Genomic DNA, 24,290 nt, shown 5'->3' on the forward strand with positions numbered 1-24,290 from the left:
GTGCTGTATTCGGCTGTTTCGAAATACTTCTAATTAATATAAATTTAATCCCACTTACATTGCGGACGTGGAACAATCCCTAATTAGCAAAGCTGATGTGCATACATCAAAACAGGTAGAAAAACAAACAGCTCGTGTTTAACGAGCTTCAGGCCATTTCTCAGTGTGATTGATTTTCTCATTTACTGTTTGTTTTGCCGCTGAGCCTCTTGGACTTTATGTTTTAGATGTGATTAATCACATTGTGCTTGAACGAGTTCTACTTTACAGGATTGACAAACACAGTGCACATCTTTTTTTTCTTTTCTTCTTTTAATTTTCTGGTGGAGCTGTGGCGCAGCTGCCTGCACTTTCACAACACTGCACTTCCATGACGAGGCTCTTTTTTTTTTTTTTTTTTTTTTTTTTGCAAATGAGGAAATCTAATTCGTGAACATACTGTACCTTTCCCTATGGGGGCAGCCAGTCCATTGAGGAGCTGTGAGAGGGATTTGTTGGGAGAGCCGGGAGATTCACATACAGTTAAGGGTTCAGTGCTGAGGATATCAAACTTCCCAGCCTGGAGCCGGAACTTCTCCAGCTCTTTTGAGAGGAGGTTGAATTGCTCACTCTGACTCCGACATTTTTCCTCCAGCTCACGGACTTTGGCCTGATAGCGGTGAGGGAGGGGGAGAGTCATCAAGAGAGAAGTGAGAGACAGAGAAAAGCAGTTGGAACACAGATGGGCAGGATGGGAAAGGCGGAGATGAGATGGAGGAAAAAAAGAGAGAAGCAACAGAAGACAAAAGAAATAAGGACACCACAGTATGAATCGTACAGATAAAATTAAAACAACACATATATACATATAGATACATACACAATGTTATACATCTACTATCTACACACAAATAGAAAATGGAATGACGTTTACTTTAAGAGGGTCAGTCATTGCAGACAAAACATCTTGAAATTACTTTTTTTTTTTTTATAAAATTCAACTAAGTACATCATACAACTCACATGCACGACTACAGTACAGTCAAGACTAATAATACTGAAAAGAAAAATCCAGCCTCAAGGCTTTGTGCATACCCAAACTGTCTTAGAGGATGAAGCTGATGATATTCTACATTTTTGTTATTGTCAAGGGATGAAAAGACCAAAAACAACAGTAATTTAATCCTTTTCAAAGCCTGATGCCGCCTGTTCCAGCACGCTTATAAGCCACAAACAATTAAAAGCACATTGTGGTAGAGGGAAACACGTTTCCTAAATATGATAAACGTGGGCATTATTTATCTGAAGTCCATCCCACTTATTGCGAACCATCATGCTGATGTAAATAGTCACTGGAGCACCAAATGTGCACTAATCTGTAGCAGAGAGTTTCCCTTGGCAAATGCAATATTTTCTCATATTTTTCTGAAGTGGGCAACATTCAGACTGCGGGCCTTCGTGCTTAAGTCAAATTTTTTTTTTCTTGAATTAATTTCCAGATTTGGGTGTGAAATGACCATTAGCCTGAAACAACCAAGATAACAAGCAGCTTTACACCAAGAAGTGAAACATGGGAGGCATTAATGGGTAATTATGGAAGTTTTGTGCTGTGGAAGCCAACAAAGTGGTGAACACACAAGACTACATGAGGGAGACTGAGAAGCAATACTCTTAACAATGACCCTCTGGGGAGCATTGGCTCGTACCTCTGAAAACATCCGATTTCACGTCATTTGAGCTGTTCAGTCTGTCATAATAAAGGATCCAAGTAACATAAGTAGAGAAAATATCAAATTAGGCACACCTGGTTGCATATGAGGCAAATGTAACCAGTAAAATGAGAGCAGATAGACAACTCTATGGATGACATTCTGAAAAGGCAGAAATTAACTTTCCACAAAACCTGAAATTTATTAAGTAAACAGTTCTGCAATCTTCCTTAATTTCTCACAAAGCAGAATTTCCTTTAGTGGCTTTTCATCTCATCGACCGAATTGGCATATTTGACAACCCATTTAGGAGATCATTTGGAAAGATTGAACTTAGGAGTGCGTTTCCCACGTAAGCTATAAGAGTTGGTATCTAATGTTGAAATTGGTCTTTTCAGGAGATAACAAGGATGTTGAATAGCACTGCCGCTATGCTTTAAGAGCAGGACACACCATTGCACAAACTTGCAGTCACAAAACTGAACAGAAGAGTTTGGGCAAGGTATAGCAGAAATTCCAGGTGTTACAGCTGAATTTCCCAAGTTGACTGATGCAATCCACCAGCAATCATGAACCAGAGAGTCTATGGAAATACACTGCGGCCAGCCTGAAATTTCTTAGCATTGTCCAACATTCAGCGACGTCTGCCGTCGCTTCGGCACTATACACGCCGTTCTGTCACCATACAGAGCTCATTTCATGCAGGCAAGGCGCTCCTGGATAAAGCATGCGGTTAGCAGACCAACGATAAAGGAATACTCGCTTTTGTGAAGTAGAATTAGTAAATTAAGAGTTATTCAATTCAATAGCATCATACAGTTGTCAGCTGTATGGCGTTTGACATTAAAAAAAAAAGAAGAAAAACAACATGCTGGATAACACACATGCAATGCTACTAAGAAAAAAAAGGATTACATTCATCACTGTCTGGAAATGTATCCTTTCACAAAAAACACAGTACTTTACATTCAGGAAGTTACTATCGAATGCATGGTTCAATGTAAAGGCTATTTTTAATGCTCTGAAATAGTAAAAGAAATAATAATGTGCAACACATAAATACTTTATGCCTTCAAAAACTTTTACTGATGAATTATTTGCTGTGTTCATCTCTATAGTCTGGTATTTATGTATGTCAATATCTAAACATATTTTAACACATATTTGCTCCGATGAAGGTAAATTAGCACACCTCAATGTGTTGATGGGCTTTGATTGTGGGAACCTGACGTCGGCGAGTGAGACCCCGGGCATTCATATTTAACTGATGTCGATCCATATTCTGTAACTTGATTTTACGGGCAGAGTCTTTTCATCAATTCTTAAATGAGTGTGGCTGAATTTTTCTTTATGATCAAGTCAGAACGACCTCCAGTTTATGCTGTCAGTCATGTTCCAGCCTTTCAAAAAGTCCTCCACTTGTGAGTCTGCTTTGACGGGAATTGTGAAACAGAGCTGAGTGGGTCGGAAAGCCCGAGAAAGATCTGAAGCAGCTCAGATCTGTTCTGAAAACCAAAAAGCAATGACCACATATTAAATGGGCTCATAGTTGACGTATGCTTTATGTCATCTTGAGACAAGCCAGACAAATAATCGTCATGTTTAGCATTAACTCAATACTGAGACCATGATGGAAAAAAAAACAAAAAAAAAAACTTTTTTTGCTATGTGGCGTTATATCACCTCCTAAGCCAAAGTAAACATGCCGGTGCTGTATATCCTGCTAACTATGCTGGCAAAGGTGTAAAATATATCAAGTAAATAAATAAAAGCAGATCTGAAATACCTGCATGCTGTCCAAGTGGTTCTGTATAAGCACAAACACACACCCATACATATGAAAAGAGATGTAGGAAAGAAATAAAGCACAATTACACACATGATCACTCATCCATAGCCTGAAAACACTCATGAAATCACAATCTTTTACACACGCACACACATACAGTAAATTCATCATGATGCTAAAAGGTTTGTGCAGGTTAATGAAGGCTATTTACAATCACTCACGCTTTATTGTGCATTTTTAAAACTTAATTCAACAAAGTGGTTATTTAAGAAAGATCTCATCCTGAAATCTACGATTTTCAAACAAGAGGGAAAAGCGCCAACATTTTTAAGAAATGAGGTCATGAGGGGCAAAAAAAACACAGTCATTCCCTCCCGTCCCCCCACCCCGGGATCCAGACGCTCACCTCTAACAGATGGACAGCGCCTTCATGTTCCTTTTTAGCCTCAACCTGAGCCTGGGAAACACAGTGCAGTTCACTCACATTACAGTTTATAGTGCAGTTTAGTTTCAGTTTAAAACACCAATGAAAAGTCTCCACAAGTGAACAGAGATATAAACCTTGATAATCATTCATTGGTGCTCGGGGTGAAAATGGTTGAAAAAGAAAGTGCCATGTTCTGCTCGCACGGCGTGCACCCAAAACGGGCTGCAACACATTTTTTTTTTTTTTTTTTTTTTTTAAAGATCTCGCCTGACTTTGAGGCTCAGAAACGAAATCTACATCAAAACAAAATCTGTTCAAAATATGGCTTTTCTTACACCATTTTCACCAGTTTTTATGTTCTTTTAGGCATGTTCATCATATCATAATAGTGACTAGTGCAACATGCAACAATTACAAAACATGCATGACATTTCATAAAATCAGCAAAGCAATTCTGAAAAAGAAAATAAAAGCATCCGGCTCGTCAAGCAAATTTTACATGTTTTTTAATTGTTTTGTTTTATTAATAATCTCTTTACACACACACGACTCTTCTGTCTTATACAGTATAAGTTTCAGCATCGATGACCGATAACTCTCTTCGCGCCCACACCTCACAGACGAGCTGACCTGATGTACAGACGCTTTCAAGAGAGCTCTTTCACAGAGTTTCATGCAAAGGCTTGCTGCGACTTCGGGAGGTTTTTGAGCAACGTGGCCACTGGACTTAATGTTGGTGTGAGAACTCATCACTCATCCGTTTAGACCAGAGATGTCAAACTCATTCTAGTTCAGGGGCTGCATATCGATCGATCTGATCTCAACTGGGCTCCACTAAAATGATAGATGACTGATGACTCAAAGATGTTTCCATTTCCACATTTTACTATCAAACGAAACGCTTTATGAACTCCTACTTATCTTAAATCCAACCTGTCACAGTCTTTGTCTGCAGACTAATATTGGAAAAAGCCTGTCACTTTTCAGAACTTTTGTAGCATGCATGTATTTTGGCATTGTGTGAGGTCTTTCTGCAGGATATGCTTAACAACATATCTTTAGGGCTTCAACACTCCTGGTTTAAACTCTTCTAAAGAAAGCAGATGCAGACCAGACCATCAGATAAAGACTGCATTTAAAGTAATTCAAAAATAATGTTTAGTCATTTGTGGAGGCGACTACATTCAAGAGGAGAGGAGAACTAAACAGCATTGAAATGTAGCACAATACACATCCTTTTTCGTATAGGAACTAAGAAAAAACATCTGTTGAGAAAAAAACAAAAACCCAAGAAGAAGCTCCAGAAGAATGTGAGAGCATATGTGGACTTTACAATTACATAAATCTACTTTGCGAGCAATTAATTTAGGAGAATAAAGAGCGCAGCCACTGTCTGAAGGATGATAAGACGGTAATGAGCTTCTGTTAATGAGAGAAAGAAGCTGAGAGCTACTGCCTGTGAATGGCTGACTGTGAAGTTGGAACGCTGCAGCAACAGTGACGCCGGCGCACAAGCACACTTTTCGGAGGAGGCGCTGGTGACAATTCCTATCACGTTCACACTATCAGCAATCTCAGCCATTTCTGGGTTTGCTTTGACATTAAAGTCGGCCCCAGTGCACAGAAGAGGAAGCCCGAGCATCAAATGGCTGGGACCAGCACTTTTATTTATTTATTTTAAAAAGTAGGCCACCAAAAAGTGTCATATCTACTCTGGCTTTTAAGTGTGTGATTTGCTCACTTGAAACAAACAGGAGGAGTGCTCTGAAAATGTTGAGCACTCGGGGTCTGGAGAGTGATAGACAGCTGAGGGGCGACGTTTAAGAGGAGAGAACAAATTGACAACGGAGTGAAATATGGCATCTTCTTGCCTTTCACTAGACTTTCACCTTTGCTGCACTGCACGTTTTGTTCAACAAACCCCTCTTTGACACCGACCAAACAAAGAAAGCCCAGCCCTCTGGTGCTGTGAGTGTTATGTGACCTGAGGTCTCTTACCTTCTGAAGAAGGTCAATCTCCTGCTGCTTTGCATTGAGTACAGCCAAGGCCTGCTCATGCTCCAACTCTAGCTGCTGCCTCCGCTCCGCAGCCTCGCGCATATGCTGTCCACAAGGGGTGTAGGGACGGCGGGCCGGAGGGGTAGATTGTGGAGGAAGGGGGAGGGAGGGAGGGGGGGGGGGGGGGGGGGGGGCACAGAGAGGGCTGTTGTTAGTGGAACTAAATTTTTAAAAAAAACGGCACCGAGCCGACACACAACACATCTCAAGTCTTCGACTCCACAAAGACATCAAAGGTGCTACATGTGCAGACATGACACATACAGAGGCTTAACAGTACGCTGACCTTTAAACCTTTAAAAAAACAAGAAAGGCATAAACGGCGCTACAGCTGATGCTGTGTGGGAACACGTTTATGTCGAGTGATCCGCAGACAAGATCAGGGGCCTCATTTATAAACGTTGCGTACGCACAAAAGAATGCGTACGCCACTCTCTACGCACACCGTGGGATTTATAAAAAGAGAACTTGACGGGAAAATGTGCGGTCCTCCACGCCAACTCTGACCCATGCGTACGCACATAACTGGGGGAAGGAGAAACTGCGCCACTGATGGCAGAAGAAAGAAACGGGAGAAACTGTGTGAAACCGATCGTGTAAAATAAATAGTTATATGACCTCTCATATATGGACAGTGTATTTGCAAGAAGTGGATAGTAAAAAATAACATTTCTACAATGAATAAACAAACATACTCCCTGGAGTGCACACGGGAAACATATGATTAAGACAATAGTAAGACAACAGTAGGGCAAATTATGTTTACACTGATATGAATGCAGTGTAATATCCTATATCATATAGCCCATATAGCAGTGTTGGGCGCAGACTGGAGGCCGGCGCTGTACGTGATGGGTGGCTTCTCGGTACGGATAATTAATGTGGAAATCCTGAGACTTGCAATTTTGTAGGAGTGTTTAACCCGTTCACCGACCTTGCAGGCGACAGTGGAGACCCCCTCAAGCGGTGGCTGCTCACCCCTTTTCCTAACCCACAAGGCGCAGAGGAGAGGACCTAGAATCTATAGTATTGTGGAGCGCACCATCGGGCTCCTGAAGGGCAGGCGGCGGTGTCCCCAGGGCCGCCCCTGGCCAAGTGGGGGCCCTAAGCAGGATTTTATTTTGGGGCCCCCCTTCCAATAACATAATAATACTAATGATACTAATACTACTACTACTACTACTACTACTACCATTAATAATAATAATGATAATAATAATAATAAATTTAATTGCTAACGAATCAAATGAACAGCCTCTATCAACAGTGGAACAAGAACTTTATAGATCAAAAGTGGAACAATCTTTTTTATTTCAACAACATCCCCACCTTCAAGTGAAGCACGAGCCTCTTCTTGTTTGGACTTTTTCTTTCTTTTGCTAGCTCCTGAATCGTATTGACGTTTGGAAGCCGTCTCTCTCTCTCTCTCTCTCTCTCTCTCTCTCTCTCTCTCTCTCTCCTGCCTCGGGCTGACTTGGTGGCGGTGCTCTACGCGCCTCTCGGCATAATGCACGCGCATCATTTGCGCATTTGCAGAGAATGATGATACTTTATTGATCCCGAGGGAAATTCAATTCACTTGCGCAAAATGGGGCCCCCATGGATCGCGGGGCCCTACGCACAGCGCGTGTTCTGCGTGTAGGGAGGGGCGGGCCTGGGTGTCCCCCTCCACCTCCGTCACCACTCCACTCAGGAGGGATTCCCCGATGACCCCCTCCAGTTTGTCCTCCAGCGGGGTGAGCTCCGGAGGGCCCGTTCCCCCGCCCGGGGCACAGACGCTCTGCCTGTGTGACGCCAGGCGCTTTTTTGCGTCTACTTTGATGTCGGACCACTTTTTTTCACCTCAGCCACACTCCGACCTTCTGAGGCCACAGCATTGACACCATCCGCCACATGCTGACACTCTAGAGCTTTTTTGGCGTTGGTGACCCCAACACTGTGTCCACCAAATAATATCGCCTTCCTCTTCTCCACCTCCCCGACCAGAACTTCCACCTCACACTGGGTCAAATTGCGTTTCTTGGCTTTTCTTTCTGCTTTCGGCATGCTGTCAGTCATGAATCAATATTCATGAGAGGCGTTTCTCTGAATATTCATGAACAAATATGGGCGTGGTATGACCCGCACACAGGTGCGCCACATTTAGAGTGGATTGTGATTTATAAAGGGAAATCGGCGTAGGACGTGCGTGCGCACTGTTTTATAAATCAGGATATTTTTGTGCGTACGCACTTTCTGTGTTTCGTGCGTACGCCAATTTTGACGTCAATCCTACGCACAGTTTTATAAATGAGGCCCCAGGTCTAGTTTTGCACATGGGTGCTTATGGATGAGGACTAGAGATGCCTTGCTGTGTGAACCGAAACAATGTTAGGTTTGCTGTCCCCTTTAGGTAACACAACACCTGTTGCAAATCTGGTTCAAGGGGATCGTTTTTAAAAAAGCTGCCGTCAGCGATGTCGTCTTTGCGTGATCAATGATGGGTTTTATGTTACATGAAGGGTGTGCAAACTCCTGCAGCGTGCTCATGTGTCCGTGGTCATCCATAACAAAAGAAGTCATACAGTACAAGGGCCTGAATGTCGGGCTCTTCATAAACACGGTGCGCCTGTGTCATCCAGTCACGTCACTGCTCACACTTGGTGTGAATAATTAGCAACACTATAAGGTGAATCAAAGCAAATGACATTTCCATGCCAGTTACGATTAATGTCTGGGATAGGTAATGTCATCACACTTGTAGGTGACATTATCATCATGAAGGCTGGCCTGGTCTCTATGCCGTCTTCTGCCCCCGCCCATCATCACTAAGCCAAACTCTTTGTCCTGCTTCATGCATAAATTACATTCCACAGTGCTGTGGCCTTGTAGCCACATGAGCATTCATACGTCTGGTAAGCAGCTCACAGATTGAGGGGAGATAAGCACAGCCACTGAGGTGGACACAAAGCATTCAGGAAGGCACTAAAGAGGGCTGCTCCCCAACAGATGGACATTGCAGTGATACCTTATAAATCTAGCGGGGGAAAGAAGGGGCAGGGGGCCGGAAATAAGGGCGGAAGGGGCAGATCAGGAAGGGCAGGGCAACATGAAAGGGTGAAACAGGAAAAGGAAAGAGGGCAGACTGCTCCAAGCTTCTACTCTTTCACAGCTCCAGGTGAGACCTCCCAACACGACACTGGAAGGCAACAGACACGTCGAGGACATTAGACAGAGCAGCGGAACATATCCGGATGGAGGCAGAGAGACACAGGTAGAAGATGGGCTTCGTACAAACACCTGAATTACATTGCCGGGTAAAGGATGAACTACCACAACTAAGATTGCAGAACAGCTCGAAGAGATACAGTCTGTCCTTGGAGCCAGCTTTTCTTACCTTGAGCACCTGCTCTAGGTTCTCCAGTTTGCCTTGGAGCTGGTTCCTCTCCCACAGGGCTAAATCTCTCTCCTGCGTCACAGAATCAAGGGTCTCTTTGAGCTGGGCATACTCAGATTTCACCTGCGCACACACAGAGAAGCAGAGGGCAGAATAACAGAAACATTACAAGGGTAAATGTTCATGTTTTTTTGTTTTTTTATGGTGGAATTTTAACTTTAACGTGTCATTTTCAAACAACCACTTTTAAGGAGCAGTGGCAGGTTCACATTGATGACCTAAGAGTGTTTCGTAGGTGTAAGTCTACTACAAAAAGGTTTGTTTATTTCACATCTCCTTATCTTCCCTTGCTGATTAAAGAGTTCCTAATCTTAACCCATCAGAAACACATGGCCTGTGACGCTGATGAAAATGTTCAAACTCGAAATTCATTGTCAATTTTCTGGCACCATGTGGGGAAAAAAAAGTTGTTATTTTCACAGTTGATGTGAACCAACTAATGAAAAAGACAGTATGAGCCAGAATGTGGAACCTGTTCTTTAATATTTGCAGAAGACACAAACACCAAGGTGACTCGTCAATCAGGATCCTCCTGTCGATGTCAAAAAGGCCTCAGAATATCTAGTTTCACATTGATTTAACTGTCAATTTTACACTGGCAATAATAATCCCAGATCAACAGCTTGTTGTTAAATTGTAAATGCAGTAATCTGAGACGGGCGTTTTCGTAGTAGAAAAAGATAATGGAGCAAAGATCACACACGGATTCACACTGGAGAGGTAAAGGCGGAGAGGATGTTGGCATTACACGGTGCTGGTTATGAGTACTGGGACCCCTTCAAATGTGTGCAAGGAACAATCCAGACAAACAACTTCATAAAATACACCTGCTTGAGAGCCACAAAGACAACTACAACAGCAACACAGCTACAAAATGTCACCTGCTTGCTGCTGACAAGTATTCCTGCTATAATAGTGATAGTGAAGAAGTATCAATTGTGTACTACTAATATTAAAAAAACTAAACAAACAAACAATAAAGTACGGGTATCAGTAATAAAGTGTCAATAAAGCACCAGTAAAATAAAAGTGGAAAAGTATGAATGTATCAGAATAGTGGACAGACGCGACAATGTTTTGAAAGTTGAATGGTGTCTGTAGGTGAAAGTCTGTCGAAGCCTCATGAAGTTGAATAAGGACATATTTTTTGTGTGTTTTTCATCAAAATGTGTTCTATTTGAACCGGCAAATTTTCTGAATTTCTGTTTTTATATTCCCCCGATTGTTGCAGAAACAGTTTGCCGAATCGTTAACAAAAGTCATAACACACGATTCCCGACTGTCACACACTTTTTAGTTTCCCTTTAGTGTAAATGTACCCACAATGCATGGCAAGTTGTGCGTCGGAGAATCCAGTGGAAGAAAAAGAAAGAAAAAAAACCAAAAACAAATCCTAGGATCGTAATCTCTGCGCTGGGCCTCTTAAAGAAACAGGCACTCAGAATGAGTTGCTCGTCGTTTTTTCCCTCTCTTCTTTTGCGTTCATGTTCTGTTCGGTTCGTTTTCTGCACTGGCAGTTTTCAGCTCACTTGAATTTAGGTCAGGACTCAGTTTAAAGTAGACCATCTCCTGGTTCACTCTTCCTTTCTGCTGCTGGATGAGTGCTTTGAGACATTGTCCTGCTGAAAGACCTGCAGCTCGAGCCTCCTTTTCAGAGTTGGCAAATGTACTCAAATACTTTACTAAAGTACAAGTGGAGATATTTGTGCAAAAAGAAAAACACATTAGTGAAAGTGAAAGTACAAATGAATTAAAAAGGTTAAAACAAGGTCCGAGCCAGTTTTAGGAATGGAAAGAAGAGAAAGTATGGCTATTTATGCTTAAATGTCAGGATTAAAAAGTACAAATGTCTTCAGAATTATAAATACATAAATACATGCAAGAATTACACTTACTTGTCAAGGCTGCTACTTTTACAGCACAAACTGTCTAAAAAAATAAGCCAAAAACTTATTCGGTTTCAGCACTCCTTTCGATCTATGTTTTGTCTATTGAACTGGTGTGATTTACATCTTTCAGCCAGATGTAACTGTGACTTATTTACTTTTTGTCATAACGCAACAGATGAGGTGAGACTGTGCTGCTGGTGTGAACGGTGTCTTTCTATTGGTGTCTGCATGCTCTTGCAGTGTGTGTGTGTGTGTGTGTGTGTGTGTGTGGTGTGTGTGTGTGTGTGTGTGTGTGTGTTGTCCAGGGAATCTGGCTTCCTTCAACAATCAATACATGCATCCATCGCCTCCATACTTCTCAATCCAACTTAGCATCACTGGAGGGCCGGAGACTCAGACAACCACAGAGAGTCAGATATATGTCAACTTGAGACACCAATCAAACTAATATGCATGCTGGTGATTTGATTGAGGTGTTTCCTACTTTCTATGTTTAACTCATTTTGCTTCTGTTGATAGAGGGGGAGATTGGGGCCGTTGGCTGGATGAAGTTCTGTTGATTATTTTGATGATGAATCAGTGCCTCCTCACTGATGATATGATGGTAGTGCTGCTGTTTTGCATTGAATTGCAATTTGCACTAATTGCTATATTTCTTGTGATAACTGCTGATTTTGAGAACGAATCGAAAGCAGCAAACATCCCAAACATATTCCAACCATTTAAAAACTACATACTCTGTGAGAGTCTTGGCACGGGAGCAGTGATTAAAATCATTTAGAAGTGATTATGGGGCAGGGGAGTTTCTTTTAAATAATCACTTCTGTTGCTATTGAACAAAACATGAACAAATAATTACATTTAAACCAAACAATCAGAAGGCAACCTCAGAAAGGTCCCTGCAACCCTTATAAACAACAGTGAAGATCTTACTGCTCTTATTTTTCCAAATCCTTCATAATTTGTTCCTCCAAAACTTCCACTGTTCCTGAACAGCTTTTTAAAGGCCACTAATTGGAAGCGAGATGGCTGGATCCCGATACAGTAATGTGGTAGAACCCCTTCCTCAGAGCAGCCATGAATAACTAATGATTCCTCAAGGAGGGTGTTTCAACAAACACCAGCAAAGCAAAACACAAACACAAACCCGCGAGTCTGTCTCTGAGCGGCCCGCCTCCGCGCAGTAAAAACTATCCGCATGGCTGGCAGCGACTGTCAAGGCTAACGCAGACAGATCGAACTAAACTACATTGAATTCGGCATCAGCAGGTCAACGGTCTGTTGTGTGTGTGTGTGTGTGTGTGGGGGGGCTTTGTGGCACCTCCTAGTTCATTCAAAGCACAAGCATCCTAACACAGGGGCGTGAGCGAAGGTGATTATCCACTCTGCCCTGCAGAGGGCAGCACTCATTTCCCTTGCAGTAGCGATGTTGAACTTCCCTTGGAGTAGCGATGTTGAACTGTTATCAGGCTGAGAGCCACCAATGACCTGAGAAGACATCAATAACCCCTTGCACTCATCATCGAGTGCTGCACTGACGCTTCTGGATTCAGTCATGGGGAAAGCAAAAGAATCGTCAAAGGATCTACAGGAAAAGGTAATTGAACTGTAAGAAACAGGAAACATATATCCAAGGATTTGAGGATGCCAAACAGCAGTGTTCAAACTCTAATTAAGAAGTGGAAAATGAAGGATCCTTTTGAAACCAAACCAAACTTTTGGCCACAACTGCCAGGAAAATTGTTCAGGATGCCCAAAAAAAGCCCCACAAACAACTTCAGCTGAAACACAAGTCTCTCTGAAGAAAAAGCATTGCGGCTGTTTGAAGATCAAGAGCTTCAAGAGTCACTTGAAGAAAATTGGTCACCAGAAGAAAGCCAGTACTACACAAACGCCACACAGCATTTCCCTTACAAAACTCCAAACAGCACAGAGGCAAGCTTCAAAACTTCTGGAACAAAGTCATTTGGAGTGATGAGACCAAAAATATACTTTTTGGCCAAAACCACAATCCTTACATTTGGAAAAAAGTCAACAAGGGCCTATGATGAAAGGTACAGCGTTCTGTTCCTACTGTCGACCTGTTATTGGCCGCAGCAGAATAAAGTGAAGCTTCTGTAGTGCCCATCTCAGCCTCCTGACCTCAACATCACTGAGCCACTATGAGATCTCTCTGAGATATATATATATATATATATATATATATATATATATATATATATATATATATATATATATATATATATATATGAAACAGGGCAATCTCCAAGCTGTGTTCTTGTGCATACGGAGAAGACAGATACTGAGAGTCAACTCACAAGTTAGCCGGTGTTAGGTTGTAGTTATGCGGGGTATTTTTCTTCTCTTACCTTCTCATACTCGGATGCCTTGTGGCTGTTGTTGAACAACTGCAGATTCACGTGCTTGTTGTCCTGCAGGAAATCTTGCAGCTCATTCTCCTATGCGAAAAGAGGCAAGAGACAAAATCGTGTTTAGAACCAAAAGAAGTCCCCATTATTAGAGCAGAGCCCAGCACTCCAAGCCAGCATGTTGTTAGCAATAGCTGATGCATTATTCATCCGTGAAGCCTGCTAAAGGTTCTCCGGTATGCTCTAGAAAGCACCGCTACAAGAAGCTGCCATTTTATCCACTATGCCGGAACAATAGGAATGTCATAACAGCAGCTTTTATGTCACTATGCTAAACGTAGATATGTTAGGAAACTGTGAAAACAGTCCACAGTCCTGTGCGTTGATGTGACTAAAATGTCTACACGCACGCACGCACACACACACGCACGCACGCACAGAGTGCTTTTTCCTATTCAACTGTATCAAGCTGTGAGCAAAAAAAAAGAAAAGAAAAAAACTCATTGCAGAGGAGGAAAACGTAATTACGTTCAATCAACAGTCGTGAGGCGTACTGCAGACGCAATTTGCAGTGTCAACTGGAGAGTTCTCTGAGATGTGCAATTTATTGCAGCTCCAGCAGCATGTAGGCCAAGGGTTGTTCATGTCAGGAGAGCCGAAAGCTACTGGCTCATGCATGATACATTTACAGTAAATACAGAGCTTCTTAATGGCCTGCGATGGTACGCCTGCCTCCGCTCCCTAATGTTTTACTTATGAAGGATGGAGGACAATTGGAGGAAGAATGCAAACAAATATACATAATATGTAAATGTACATATACAAACGGGAAAACGGTAGCAATTTTGTTGTGCTGTTGTGTTACGTGAAACAGGCAGTTATGGGAGAAGTTGACAAAAATAGAGGATTTTCAAAGAATTTATATTGTAATCTTAAAATAATACACACAAATTAAACCCCAGCTTAATTATCACCTCATATACTTGGACTGTCAATCCTGACAACACCTATTACATTTTCTACTTATAATTGTAGCCTTAATCTTAGTTGTCACTATAACTACACCTACTAATGACGGGAGTACGCGCTAAAATGAATGCTGACCGAATGAATAAGGAGCACTTGTGCTTATCATTGAAGAGAAAAACTGTCAAGGACAAGCGGTGCTAAGAAAACATTAGCCTGAAGGAAAAAGAAGTCACATCTGAAGTTTGCTGCTTTTCCATTCATTTACCGTCTACCACAAAAATATTGGCGTTTCATCCACCATCAATTGTGTCCAGTCAATTTTAATGCTTCCCGTACGAGCAGGAGATTGCATTGGCATCCCTATTCATATCCATTGATCCTTCAATTCAGTGCTAATATAGACTGACTGAGCCTCCAGGTGTTCACTACGAAGGACAGATAGTTAAAGAAGCAAAAAGGCATATACTTTACTGAGCATATACTAGAAGAACAATACAATGAAGTCATTTATGGGAAAAAAAAGAAACAAGCTTGTGGATTTAAGCATTTCAGTACGACTGCCATCCTCAGTCGAAATCCTTTCTGCAATTCAAACGTGACTGCACACACATAACGGCGCGATCCAAGTGGTCTCATACGCAAGGAATCAGCTGTGTCTTTGTTCTGTGCTGTTATGTGTTAACGCTTTAAACAGATCAGTATACGTCATAATCCCTTGGCAAGATGCAGTTTTCATGGAAAGCCTGCGAACCAGAGTTGGAGAAGAAATCCATGCAGAAAACCCTGTGGCCTGCACTGAGCTGCCTGCGGCGCTATTCAGCTGAGGACCAGGCTCAAATGAACAAACAGACTAAATGACACAGAAAATTATTGCTACACATGCCAGTGGCGACCAGGATAGTTGGTTTTATGAATGGTACACTATATAATTAATTAGGCCTGGGGCAGGGGACATGGCTAACTGGTGACTCCTGCTTCAAACGCTGCGTTTTGTCCAGACGCAGTCTGACTCAGCCTTGTGTATCACAGCAGCATGTTTAATTCTGACGGGCCTGACAGATGAATCAACTCTGCCATTTAACTTGCGAGCAACGCAAACGTTGCACCCACTTAGTCTCTGTTCAGGAGAGTCTGTTGACTGATTTTCTGTCAGTGCACATGCCAGCCGGCTGCACGCTTCGACCAGGTTTTTTGTTTTTTTTCACAACTCAAAATCAAAACATGCGTCATGTACTGAACGACTAATTCAAGAAACTGCTGTCATCAGAAAGATGCTGAAGACTGTGACCTGGGTGGCAGAAATGGACTTCACGGACGGCTTCATCACTACTTCATACAAGTAGACAAAAAAGGGACGAATAGCAACTGTCCATTGTTCACACACCACTTGGAGAAACTTGAGGTTCAGTGTCTTTGCACAAAGACACTTCAGGAGATTGATAAATTGAGATGAGGACTGAAACAAATAATGAACAAACTACTATTTTGTTACTTCCAAAACAATTCTGAACAGGTCATAGGTCAAAATCTGTACATTGGCAGATCAATTGTGACACTTTAAAAGCACGGCTGCGTGGTAATGAGCTGACCTGTTTTGAGGGCAAAAACTCATATTACAGACAAGACTGAACAATTCGTTACAATTGAGGAAGGTGACATGAACTTTTTTAAGTTCACATTTTCAATTTCAGAAGTCTGAAATCGCTTCTAACTGTTAATCACATTCACCAGTTTACTCACACACCAATGATGGCAGCTACTATGCAAAGTGTTTCATCTCTCTTGGCAGAAATGTGAGATTTTGCTTACTTGCCTATAAACAGGGCAAGATTGGAGAGCGAATCACGACCTCTTCCGGTTGTCAGTTTGGTCTTTTGTATCGAATTTCAGCCGCTTTAGTCGGGACTTTGGGTCATTTCATAGAAAAACTACAAGAAGACATTTTCGTTTATATTTATCAATCCAATGATTGATATTTACATAGCACTTCTCATATCAATACAACGTAAGACAAAATGAAAAACAACCACCGCCCTCATTCAAGCGTGTGTTGTGGAGTCAATCCGAGCACACCTGAGTTCCTCCACAGCATTGCACATTGGATGTACACTCACAAGTACAAAACTAAGTGTAAGTTACTGTACAACCCCCGCCAACCCCCCCCCAGAACATAATGCATTCCATATTGAGAGGAACTGCAATGCATGCCATGTGTCGAAGCAATGAGAGATGCCAATCGCGCCTTCAACTGAGGGTGTTGTGTGTTTACAAACAGCTCACAATGAAAACTAAGTCGACCACGGAGGCCAGTGTCTCACCCCAAATTTCAGTGCTCAGCCACACAGACCCTTCCTTGGACTTGTTGCGTTTGCCTTCAGTCTGCCTCAGTATTGATTCTCGATCGGCACGGATACATATTTGAGCAGCTACTGCTCGTCCCCATGGTAACAGGTTTTGGATGCGAGCAGAGGTCTGTAGTTATACACCCGATACACAGGAAGGTGGAGGTGCCAGATGGCAATGACAGTATTTACTGTCTCACGCACTCAGTCGGATGACGCGTTCACATCCACGGGAGCTGAGCTCACTATGAGACATTGATAAAATCTGGATATTTGATGTCTGCTGAGAAAAATCGAGGTATATAAGCTGTCAGTTTAGATGGAAATCAACACTAATATACAAAACAGTTGCAGAGATACAAAGAGCTGCACCTAATTCTGCATTTGAAGTCTTTATTTTAAGCAGAGAAGGACAGGACTGAGACAGAAAAAACAGATGAGAGAGAGGTAAGTCAGTTTAGACCAAACCGGGAGTGACATTACTGCCAACTCGCCGTCCCCACATTGTGGCCTTCATTGGTCTTGTCTCCATTTGCATCCCTGTTCTTGGAAGCTCGGTGCAGGAGGTGATAAGAGCTGTGCCTTCGTCTGTGGAGACCAGCCTGCCATTTCTGCTCGCCATGTGGGGACAGTTTGTCCTTTGGGTCGCTTCCCTCGGACTCAGCTGGGCCGACAATGGCCGAGGAGGGAAGAGCTACTGGGGCAGGGGACGAAAGAGCAGAGCAGGAGAGAAAACAGTCCTAATGGAGTGTTTATTTGGCGGAGGAAAGTACACACAAAAGCAGCTCATCTTAGGAGAAGGGCTCGGGGGCACGAGGGAATGAATTCAAATAGTCTGGGACCAAACATTTCCATTTAAATGACTGTTGAATCCCTACAGCTCCTACCTTTCATAGGCAAAATCTCATTTCATACCATCTGCACTGCTCTGCACATACGTCTGTGTTAAACATGTCTATATTCTATGGAGTGCTAAAGCTTAGTTTTAATGAAGTTGATTTTATGTCAACCCCATATTGTTTTTCCAGCTGCCAAGCACACAGACTGTAAGCCTCATATTAACATGCACATTTGTGCAATCTTTGAAATTCAAGTGAATTTAGCTAATATGAAGCATGCCGCTCCATATCCCTCAGTTAAGATGCCACTTCACCAACAAAGCGGCAAGGTGGCTTCTTTGCTCGCAGAGTGAACTTTGACTGAAGTCCTACAGAGCACCCGGTCCCGGTGCACTGAAGTATGAAGTGACTAGTCATTGTGCTTGATGGGACTCTGACAGAAGTCAGAGTACAGCCTCTCACACCACGGCCATGAACAGAACCCCCCTGTCTGTGAGACGTTGATCCGGATCACTACTCTTGTCGTACGTACAGCGTTTACTCCACTGAAGTAACAACAATACACAAATGAGTACTACACCCACACAGCAGAGGTAAAGTACTTCATTACAGTCCACACTCAGGTACAACCTATTTGTAAAACTATACATCTTTTAAAAGGGCCAGCTTTATATATTTTTTGGATAAATAGCCATTTCAAAGTAATAAAAGAGACAGTAGATGCATGTAAATATAAAAACAGTGTATGCTGATTATGTTTTTTTCTCTTTACTCTATATAATTTTTTTTTACATTTCCTAATTCCATTCTATTTCATTTTGCTCTCCCTAATAGACCCTCGACTAAAGTCGTGACCATGAGTGTGAGAGTTCAAATCCGCGTTGTGCTGGAAAGGTCATCTATTGTCCAAACTATTCAAGTCAATTTGACTGCCTTGAGGTAGGGAAGGAAAAAAAAAATCTCCTTTGCTTTCCCCTTTGCAACACCTCGCAGTGGTGACCAGCCATGCTTTGTGTTCAGAGAGCTTTATTCTATGGTTGAGTAGCCTTGTGTTTACTGTGGCTCTGGTGGCAGAGGAGCCTCCTTGACCTCTTAGCAGATCAATCCAAGGCTCCTCACAAGCCTGTGTCAAAGTTTCCTCAGGCAAGACGCTAAACTCTCACTTACTCCTGACAGAGGATCCAGCATGGCCGCGACATCACCACTGGTATTCGAGTGAAGGAGTAAATGTGACCGAAAATGCAAAGTGATTTGAGACTGCTTAAGCGAAGACCTGCAGCCATTTGAAAATGTTTTGGATTCAATCAAAAAACAAGAGCATTAGTGTCGAATAAATGAGACCAAACAAACACCCTGGGCCAAAGAGTCACTGAACACCAAATTAATTTTCTGAGCATGAGGTGTAATGTATCTCCCACTAAACCTGATTTCATCACCAAATCCTCCACATTCCTGCATCTGTAAGCACACCCACTCTTCACTGCAGCCCACAGCGGAAATCCGTTAGACATAAACAGTCAGACATTTGGTCTGTAGCGCTTCAATCATCAACATAAACACACTGCTAACCACTGAGCCTTCCCAAAGCGTCAGTTCTACAAACAACTTCTAATGACCACTCATCACAAGCAAAGAGCGAAAACATGGGACTAATATCAAACCTTTATTCAAGCAACCCGCAGAAAAAAAGCCAAAGTGTGACACGTGAAGCATTTTTCTTCCCAACAGGACACCAACGTTTCTCCTGTTCCTTTCCTTTACCTTTTGGCCTGACTGAAGGCTACTTCAGCAGGCAGAATGACATTTCTGGGCCATTGTGAGATACTGTCCTTTAACACCAAATACCGAGTGAAAATGCAGGAGTTGTGTAACAGATCTCTGACCTTTAACCACGGCGAGCAGACACACATAGTGCTGTGTGCTTACAATCACAGAAATGCTGCATGGGGCGACATGAACTATTGTGTACACAAAGGAAACCAATACAACCACGGCCCATGGAAAGCACTTTACAGTATACAACATGTTTACAACAGATCCTCTATGAACGCAAGATGACATGAGGCAAATCATTATCACAACAAACATGTCTCTGTTTATTAAAATATATTCCCCTTGCAAATAAAACTCAACCCCAAGATATTGAAATCTGCAATTAATCGCTCCAAGTTTGTTAATTTTCATTTGCTGCCTGAGAACCAAAGCTATCACTGTCTCTTCTCAGGGGACGTTTGTGTGTGTGTGTGTGTGTGTGTGTGTGTGTGTGTGTGTGTGTGTGTGTGTGTGTGTGTGTGTGTGTGTGTGTGTGTGTGTGTGTGTGTGTGTGTGTGTGTGTGTGTGTGTGTGTGTGTGTGTGTGTGTGTGTGTGTGTGTGTGTGTGTGTGTGTGTGTGTGTGTGTGTGTGCGCGTGTGCGCGCGAGAGATGATAGTTGGCGAGGCTCTCGGGTACAAATCAATTTTAGCCTTGGTCTTTTTATTCGGAGACCGGGGTATATTTTAGGAGCACTTACCAAAGTCTGACATGTTTGATTCTTTTTCTTCACCTCTGCCTCGAGTGCTTCACACTCCTTCCTTCTGGTGCTGATCTCAGTCTCCTGGGGAGAAGGGGGGAAAAAAGGAGAGGATGACTGCTGTAATTTGTCAGGAACAGAAGCTTCCTGAGAGAAGTCAGTGAAACAAGGGTGGAGAGGGAGCTGGAAGAAGTCAGCATTTAGCTGTGTGAGGCTATGTGCATGGGGAAAACACACAGTGGAGACTGTCCCTGGTTGGAGTCTTCTCTCTGTGGATTTTTCATGTTCTCCTTATGCATATGTGGTCTTTCTCTCGGAACAAAAGCTTGCATAATGGATAATTGGTATCTCTAAATTGCATATTGTGAAAATGTAAGGGTGTTTGTCCTGTGATAGACGTGTGGAGGGTGCAACCAGCTGTGATCAGCATCAGTCCCCTATAATTGGGACATAGATGTTGGATGGACAGAGTGTACGTGCAGCAGTTCATGTGTATGTGTAAGCAGGTGTGAAAGAGAGCAATTTCTACATTTTCAACCAGATATTATTGAGTGTTTCTATTCTTGGGGAAACGCACAGGAGCCGGGAGTGCTTTAAATCGAAAAGGTGCAAATGGGAAGGACGGACGGTACAGTCTTTTATAAATAACACGACGAAACAGATCAAACAAAAATCTGTTTGTGTGTCCACGTTTGTTGAGCGAACAAGGGCGCATCTGCAGGCGTGCAATGCCAAGACACAGCGATGCCAGGGAATTCAAAATGGCAAGCAAGCGAACATGGAACCAAGCAAGCTTAAAAATTCTACTTAAAACATGAGCTTTACAAGTATTCTTATAGAGGAAAGAAGCATATTTAGTGCATTTGCTGGTTCGAAATAGGCTATTTGGGCATTCCCTGAAGTTCCCATTGAGAGATGCTCTGACTTCCTACCTACTTGTGCAGCAACCTGTAACTGGAAGGTGCAATGTTGGTTACAGTTCAGCTTTTATCCAGACAGTGACATTTCTTTCTACTTCTAAATAGACAATACATTGAAAACATCACAAGGTTAATTATTTGACAGTTCAAACAATTGAGGATGACTTTGCTTGTGCAGGATTTTTGTCATTTCGCTAAATTATAAAAGTACATTAAAATTGTTCTTGAAATAATATAAACATGATTATGATTTTCTCCTTTTTTTCTGGCAAAACACATTTCCTTTCCAGTCATGTATTTCACTGGAAAATACCCAAAACATCATAATCTGTGCACCATGTACATAAAACTAGTGTAAGTCACAGAACATATGAACCATCGCAAGCATATATGCAATTCATAAAATCTGAGCATTTTTAATGTTTTAGAATATCATAGATATAATATTACTTATTGTCTAATTGACTAGACTAATACTTCAGTACACTAATTGATATGTTACTTCTATTTTCAATATGATCATTATATATTGACATAATGTTTGCGTTTTTGAATTTTTTACATTTCTAAATCCTCATGTGGATCTGTTGGGTTTTTTTCTCTTTTTTTCTGTTAAAAGCACCAAGGAATGACTGTGTCGTATTTGGTGCTATATAAATAAAGTGGAATTGAATTGAATTTAAGAACATATTTTGGGGGCAAATACAATAATAACTCGCAACTCAAAGCACAATGACTTGGAAACACAAAGTTCAGCTTCCTTCATATTGTGCAGAAAGAGCCAAAGCATGACTAAAAGTCTACCACAGTCATTACGAAGGATGACTCGCTCAGTCTCTCACGGTTGCTCAGACAACTGTCTTCTCAGCGAGGGCAGACAGAGAGAAATGGTAGCTCCCCATCACAGCTGCCTCCGTGTCCATTCCTGCTCTGGTGACGTCTCATAACGACCCCTCTCTAACATGGGTGCCACAGTGGCCTGGTTGCATTGCCTGGTGAAGGGAGTGCACATAAACATGGAACATACAGAGTAATTTATCTATTGTATTTCTATTACAGTGGGAAAATTACACCGCCAACTGGATCCTCTTGTTTGATCAGACCGAGCTCCCTATCAGTGCGCAGGGAACATCCTTGCAAAGGACGAGAGTGAAAGTGCAGCTGGATGTTCTAAGATTAGCGTATAGAATTAAACAGGATTTTATCTGTGTCAGGGTGTGCTACCAGTGTATGCGCGTGCACACACAATCGCCGGCAGCATAGCACCACATGTCCGAGAGCAAGACTAAAATAAAACCGGCGGAGCCACTAGAACCCCGCAGGGTACGATACATGCCGCATGTTAGAAAGCATGAATGTGCACTCCACCACGGCCATGCTCGCTGCTCGGGTTGACTTTGAATGTATATTCACATGGCCATGCAGTCAAACAGATGTTTATTTTGTTACATGTGCCGGCTTCTCTCTTGACCTGCTGCAAGTGTTGAAAGCGTTTAATAAGACAGTGACTGATAAGGTCAGTGAACAGGCTAAGCAGGAAAGGGAACAAGTTTTGCGCCGATTGTGATCTTTAACCTTGTGGCATTTCACCCCCAGCAAGTGACACTTGGTATGATTAAATCTTTAACTCCCGATCACTGCTCGCTGGTGACTCACTGTGCCTCTGTGTTGCTACTGTCGCTCCTATATCTAATAAGGATTAACACTGTCACATAAACAAGTATAGCAAGAATGTGACAATTTCTTGATTAGATTACGAACGGGTACAAAGATTTCCGATAAAAAGGACGGAATGATTTGAAATTAAATCGGATGGATGAGATCAGTTTGATGCCCAAAGATAACGTTTATAAACTTTGGTTATAACTGCTAAAAGGCTCTGCAAACATTTGGAATGTGATTGAATTATTCAAAGGGAGATTTATTTATTTTTTTTACTTAGAAATGGGAAAACACTGGTGATTTGCCGCTGAAAGGAACAGAAAGCAGTTCATTTGCATGTTCAGCTGGGACTTATTAGCCACCGCCAGTGTTTGTTACTGAAGTTTCTTTGAATTTCAAACATCTAAACGCCACAGTTGCTTAGCTGGCCTTCAAAAGAAAGTTTCTGGAATAAAACATTGGGTATGTTCAAAAAAGTATAGACATCCATGACGTACATGACCATGTAGACTCTTAAATGATTTCCTGGGAGTGATTCACACAGAGCCTCCGCAGACAGCTTGCCATCTCCCATGTGGGCTGGTATCTAATGTGTACAGTTTTCAGAACCAGACGGCTACGACGCTGCTCTAACTTGCACGATGAATATTTCACACACACTTACACACACACATGCACCGCCACCACACACACAGATACAAAAACACAGCTTTCGGGCTTGCAGAGGCCCATTTGTTTGGAGCACATTTGCCAATGTTCAATTAAAAATCCCTCTGATAAAAGATTCAAATGGCTGCCATTGTGAGTAATGAGCTCCTGTATAAGTGAAGAGGCGTTTACTGCTCAGCAGATGAAGATAGATGAGAAGGACCATACCCTTAGGCTGTGTCTAGCGTTTGTGCCTCTGTGGCACTAATGCAAATACATGCATGAGAGAGGTGGCGAGGTGCCTCCACAGCAGTCTATCCCACTGTGTTCCCAGTGTCACGCCTCTGCTAGAAACCGCAGAGATTATTTTCAACATATTGGGACGACAAGAATGGTTATGACTTCATTGAAAATTCCAGTAAAATTCAGATATAATGTACTGGCATAGGACTCTGAACCTTGATTAAAGTGAACCGTTTTACAGTTTCTGGAACAGATGACATACTATAAAGAAACCATGATGCTTTTATCAGCTTTTATCACTCTGCATGTTGGGGGGGGGGGGGGGAAGAAAAAAGAAAATGTTCAAAGCAATTTCTTTTTACCATTGCATGGGACAAAACTACCCGCTGGGCAAAGAGTGGCCAAATCACGTCTTTAAAACGTCATTTCCAAACGTCCAGAAGATGCCTTCAGGGAAGTTAGTTAATTCTGACCGTTGCTTTGTGGGTAAGCAATAGCATG

The 24,290-nt window shown here is 42.3% G+C and overlaps 1 protein-coding gene across 1 annotated transcript in view; it reads right to left on the reverse strand.

The window, feature by feature from the left end:
• Window positions 1-24,290, reverse strand: part of rimbp2b (RIMS binding protein 2b) — a gene marked incomplete at both ends in the record, with an annotated part of 58,197 nt that overhangs the window by 21,294 nt on the left and 12,613 nt on the right. Inside the window, 7 exons of the mRNA XM_080499156.1 lie at window positions 445-649; window positions 3,475-3,495; window positions 3,884-3,934; window positions 5,903-6,007; window positions 9,339-9,461; window positions 13,657-13,746; window positions 20,317-20,400. Coding sequence (XP_080355282.1) covers window positions 445-649; window positions 3,475-3,495; window positions 3,884-3,934; window positions 5,903-6,007; window positions 9,339-9,461; window positions 13,657-13,746; window positions 20,317-20,400 — 679 coding nt within the window. The remainder of the gene's footprint in view (window positions 1-444; window positions 650-3,474; window positions 3,496-3,883; window positions 3,935-5,902; window positions 6,008-9,338; window positions 9,462-13,656; window positions 13,747-20,316; window positions 20,401-24,290) is intronic.

This window comes from Blennius ocellaris, assembly GCF_963422515.1.
Source record: "Blennius ocellaris genome assembly, chromosome: 7".
NCBI lineage: Eukaryota > Metazoa > Chordata > Actinopteri > Blenniiformes > Blenniidae > Blennius > Blennius ocellaris.